The 5,063-nt window shown below is 40.4% G+C and overlaps 1 protein-coding gene across 4 annotated transcripts in view; it reads right to left on the bottom strand.

The window, feature by feature from the left end:
- The window catches only part of LOC144518628 (PWWP domain-containing DNA repair factor 3B-like), a 10,588-nt gene extending 6,645 nt beyond the window's left edge, over positions 1-3,943 (bottom strand). For 2 of the 4 annotated variants that reach the window (XM_078251439.1, XM_078251465.1), the window contains exons 1-9: positions 3,799-3,943; positions 2,742-2,867; positions 2,331-2,644; positions 1,946-2,213; positions 1,441-1,587; positions 1,261-1,331; positions 662-735; positions 245-305; positions 71-146 (exon numbers count right to left, since the gene is read on the bottom strand). In XM_078251439.1, the coding sequence (XP_078107565.1) occupies positions 71-146; positions 245-305; positions 662-735; positions 1,261-1,331; positions 1,441-1,587; positions 1,946-2,213; positions 2,331-2,644; positions 2,742-2,748 (1,018 nt within the window). In that variant the 5' untranslated portion in view covers positions 2,749-2,867; positions 3,799-3,943. Of the gene's footprint in view, positions 1-70; positions 147-244; positions 306-661; positions 736-1,260; positions 1,332-1,440; positions 1,588-1,945; positions 2,214-2,330; positions 2,645-2,741; positions 2,868-3,712 lie in introns of all 4 variants that reach the window. The other 2 variants (XM_078251456.1, XM_078251447.1) reach the window with 2 other exon arrangements.
- Between the last annotated feature and the right edge of the window lie 1,120 nt (positions 3,944-5,063).

Genomic DNA, 5,063 nt, shown 5'->3' with positions numbered 1-5,063 from the left:
TAAAATGCATGTACAAAATCACTGTCCCTTATCCATCTGTCTGCAAAAGCATTAAATGGACAATCCTTACCTATCCGTATCCTGTAGTCTGTTATGAGCTCCAAGGACCACTCAATTGCAGAAGCATACTTTTCTTTGGCTTTATACTATAACAGAATCAATATGGGAGAAATATTGTCTGCCACTGTGTAAGGACTACACCATTTTTAGAAAGTTGAGTGTATAATTCATGAGCAATTCTTACCACTAGCTCATTAGCTTCTTCACAGTCAAAAGGCTTCAGGGTTTTCAGAGCCACAGTAAACCTTCAAGAACACAAACATTCAACTAAATAGCAAAGTCCTGATGAGGTTTTGTTTAAATATCTTGATATGTGCAGCCAGGTTTAATGACATCACATTAGACTACACAGGGCTTTTTTTACTACCACAACTAGTTGCACAGGATGCCTGCACCACTTTCATTCATGTTCAACTCATTTTGAGACACATCTGCTGGCGATCCCCGATAGCCAGGTGTGGTGGACAAGATCACGAAATGTGATCAGCAGAGACTCTATGGCCTTGGAATCCTCACAACTTATAGTGCAATTCTACTTTTTTTTAAATGCAGAGGCATCAAACAACAAAGCAGTGAGAGAAAATGCATTTTGTTACCCTACCCTTTTTTGTGAATAAATGGATCATCAATGAACATGACACTGGCTTTTTTCTGCTTACGGTTCACACTTTTTACCTGCAGAGAAAAATGGCACAGATTTTAAACCATCAAATTTTTGTTTGGTTTGGTATTTTGTAAAGTCTTGACCACAGGTCTTATTTTGGGTCAGCAATATTTCAGACCCATAATAGTCTTTCATTTAATTTCCTCAGTGAATGTCATTTACCTCTCATATGAATTTTGTGTTAAGAGTCTAACTGTGTAGCTTTAACTCAGCATAGTGTTTATTAGTGCTGAACTGATTAGTCAATCAATTTAAGTTGAATGACAGAAAATTGATAAACAATTTTCTTAACAAGTTTCTTAACAAGTAAGTGTTTAAGTCATTCATTAAGCAAAAACATTAAGGAAATAAATAAATAAAAATAAAATTCAGAAGCTTCTCGCAGCACTCGAGCTTCTCAAAAGTGAGAAATTGCTGATTTTCTCTATATCCTGTAGGGAAAATCTTACTAAGAAACGGTGTATTCTTCCATCTAAAAACTTTTACAAAACTATGCTTATGAGAAATCAATCAGCCACACAGGTTTCTGCACTCACCAATGCAGGCCAGAATGGATAACATCTAAATTTGCACCACACAAACACTCCTTCTGTAATGGATGGAGGCTCTGAAAGACAAAAACAATTCACTTATAAAGTGTACAGTGTACACAAAATCCAAACCATATCTAGTCCTTGTAGATGTTATTTGCATTCAGTCACTGCAATCTCACTCACTTTTGTCCACCTGCATCAAGAAACTTGGTAGCTCCTCCTCGTCCTCATCAGCACTTCCCTCATCTTCTTGGAAGGACAAAGATGGAAGCTGCTCCTCATGGTGACTCAGCTCTATTGACAGATCTGAGGACAGCAAAGACTGGTCTTCTGGGGAGGTGCGGGGTGTAGGGGGGGCAGCAATTACACAGAATTAGAGCAGGTCATTTTGTCTTTAAAAAGGTGAGCTTCTCTACAAGCAGCAGTAGCTACGCTAGCTAATACATTCCACACAGTATAGCACATCAAGACAGATTCTTCAAACAATTTATCATGCTTAGGATTGTGAGAGTGATGACCTCCTAAAATACATACTGCCTCAACATTTTAAAAACATATTAAAGTGACTTTGCATGACACAGACATGAAGAATGTCATTGCATTGTTGTTTTGCATGTATTGTACCTTGCTGCAAAACCAATCGTCCTCCGGGGACAAAAATAAAGTTGAAAGTTGAAGAAGACACTACCTTGCTCTGCTGCATCAGGCGTCTCCAGTTCAAATCTTGGTCTAGAGCGTTCAGACGACTGAGTAGTAGTATCCTCTTGTAAAAACCCTGTCTCCACCTTCCGCGTCCTGCCTCGCTGGCACTTGGCTGGAAGACCGTTGGTTCTACTGCAGGTCTGCGTTTGCTCATTTCGCACCCTTTTTCTAACTTGTCTCGACTGGGAAGCATTAGCCCTCTTGCGTCTGCTTAGAGATTTTAATTGGCAGCATGGTAAATCTACCTCTGATGTCTACAACAGAAAAGATATGAAAGAGTTTAGGAACATCACGGAAATTAACTGTGTATGCTGAAAAATCTGTGGGCTCAAAATGCAGACACAATATCTGTAAAAATATGATCAAAACACCTTTAACTGATTGGCGAGGTTAGTGTACTCTAGCTCTGCTTGTTTTGTTCCGGGAGTGGACTTTGAGATGTTGGACCAGGTGTCAGTGGAGGAACTGTGGACTGGTGTGGAGGTCAGGCGGGCTTCTTGTGTCTGTCCCCTGTCTCTTTTTGGAGTACTTGGTAAGGAACTGGCAGTGGACTGGCTGACAATGACAACATCACTGCCTGACACAGCATTTGATTCCTCTGTAGCTTGAGATGAAACCTTGTCTGAAGTGACTTTCTCTGTTGGCATCTTTTTAGGTTCCTTTTTTCTTGGTTTCTGAGATCTACCTGAAAGATCATTCACAGATTTAGTGGACTCTCAAACACTTTTTTTTTTTTGTATTGCTTACAAGATTCAGAGAGTGAAATGATGAAGATTACATACCTTTCATTTTTGTATGAGTCTGTGTTGTCCCACTGTAGAGTTCATTGGATCAGATGTCTACTGAAGTGTCAAGATGTGAAATAATCAGGGCTGACTTTCTTCACTGGGAGTCTTCAGCGCTGACAGCTGTGTGAGGAAGAGAGAGAGGGGGGGTAACCAACCCATGTGTATGCCCATTCATGAACCAACCTACAACATTTGGGCCCTACGGGGTATGACGTACTTCCGCTTTAGAGTTGGGCCATGTTGGATAGCTTTGAGAAAAATGCCAAGTAAATTCGCGAAAATACGTAAAATGCATGTCGCCACGGAAACGGTATCAATACATGTTTTGGAAACCAACGCCTGCATACCAAACTAGCTAACGTTAGCTCACTACCATAAGCGCACTAACGTGTCTATCTGTCCAAAACATTTACAAGAGTCCCTCACTCGATGACTTAGCTACGTTACTGCAAGAAACAGGGCTTCCCAGAAGACCTAGCAGTTTACTTCACAATAAAAGTAACGTCACACATGTTAAAACACCACGCTAAACCACCATAATAATATCGAGGGAAAACATTTTGGTAATACACGAGCCCACATGGTAACCGTAGTTGGACCGAGACTGCAGCTGACTGTTTGCTAGCAAACAAAGCTGGAACATCACCCAGCTTGTTAATGTAACGTTAGCTAGCATGCTAAATTAGTAACGTTAGCTAAACAAACGCACACTAAAACAATCCCAGAAGTGAAAGCAGCGATTGTTTATTGCTAACGCACATTAACGCTGAAACAGAAAACGTTCATTGGGTTTGCACGGTTCTTAATGCGAATTAGCTAGTCATCGTATACATGTTAACGTTACCAGTTTTATAAAGGCAGCTTAACTTAGCTACATTAGGCACAATCAAACATTTAGCGTTAATTGCCACATGCACGCCTACAAACCTTGAGCTAAACCCGCAAAAGTGATCAACAAGTTTTACCTCTTGGAAAACGAAATAGTAACTAATAAACATATAGCCATTTCCCTTCAAATGTTAAAGCCTTCTGTTTAAATAGTTTACGTCACCAGATTCAGTAGATTTCATGCATCGTCGTGCATGCACATTCCCTGCTTCTTGTTTCAAACTGCAATAAAGTATCAAACATGTAAAATAGCAAACATTTCACAACCACCACTATATTTTTGTTGGTAATCGCGAAACGTAAACTAGCCATGTAGCGCCACCTACTGCACCGGAGTGCGTAGATTAAATAAATAGTCTGGCAACCAGGAGGTCGGGACAAAAAAATAAATAAACATGAATTCTGTTTCATTTTCAATTTTATAAGCTTTCTCTGAAATGTTTTTTCAAAATAAATCCTATTTGGATTGAACTACATACTTATAGACACCTGTGAAAAGGATCACAAGCACACAAACACTGGTTAAAAGGCCTATGAAGAAAACCACTGCATAGCTTTGTCTAGCCCTGTACAGTTTTTGTTTTTACCTCACACCTACATTCATTCCTGCCTGTCTTTCTAACTTTTTTTATTAGTATCTCCTAGTATTTTATACAATAGGCCTACAATGCATATATTTGATATCATACAGTAGTTTAGATACGTTATCACAGCATTACACTCATACTTATTTAAATGATCTCTCTTCTATTAAATTAAGTGAAGTTCAAACTGCATGCCCAGGCCATACTGTGTTCAATTGCAGAGCCCAAATACATGATGCTATCCCTCTCTTATGTTTATTTGGGTTAACACCTAAGCGCATGGGCCAGGCAAAGCTGTCTGTATGTATTTCCCCATAATGAACTTTGGCAGTGGTGGCCTGAAGGTTAGAGAAGTGAGCTTGCATTGGTTCAATCCCCAGACCGACAGGATAAATCTGGGTGGGGAAAGTGAAAGAGCAGCTCTTGTCCCTCACTCATTACCACTACTGAGGGGCCCTTGAGCGAGGCCCCTAACCTCAACTGCTCCAGTGGAGCTGATCAGTGGCCAGCAGATAAGACTGTGGTTGTATTGGGCAGCTTCCAAATATGAATGTGTGTTACGTTCCCTAACGTGACTCTGGCTTCTTTTTGGAAGAGAGCTGCTTGTGTCTATGTTGCAGCTCTGCCACACCTCTGAATGATGATCATACACATGTGTTCCTCATCTCAAACTCCCAGATCCAAGGCCCTGCCCCTTCCTCTTGCCACAGAGCTGCCTGTGGTGCTGGTTGTAGTTGGTGGCCTTGGAGACCCTGACGTTTCTCAGCTTCTACTTTTAGTTGACTTACCATTTATTATCATTTTGGTGTTCTGGTTTTTCTTTTCTTTAGAGGTTTGGGTAAAC

Source organism: Sander vitreus, chromosome 1, assembly GCF_031162955.1.
Source record: "Sander vitreus isolate 19-12246 chromosome 1, sanVit1, whole genome shotgun sequence".
NCBI lineage: Eukaryota > Metazoa > Chordata > Actinopteri > Perciformes > Percidae > Sander > Sander vitreus.
This window is presented reverse-complemented; position numbering and strand designations above follow the sequence as displayed.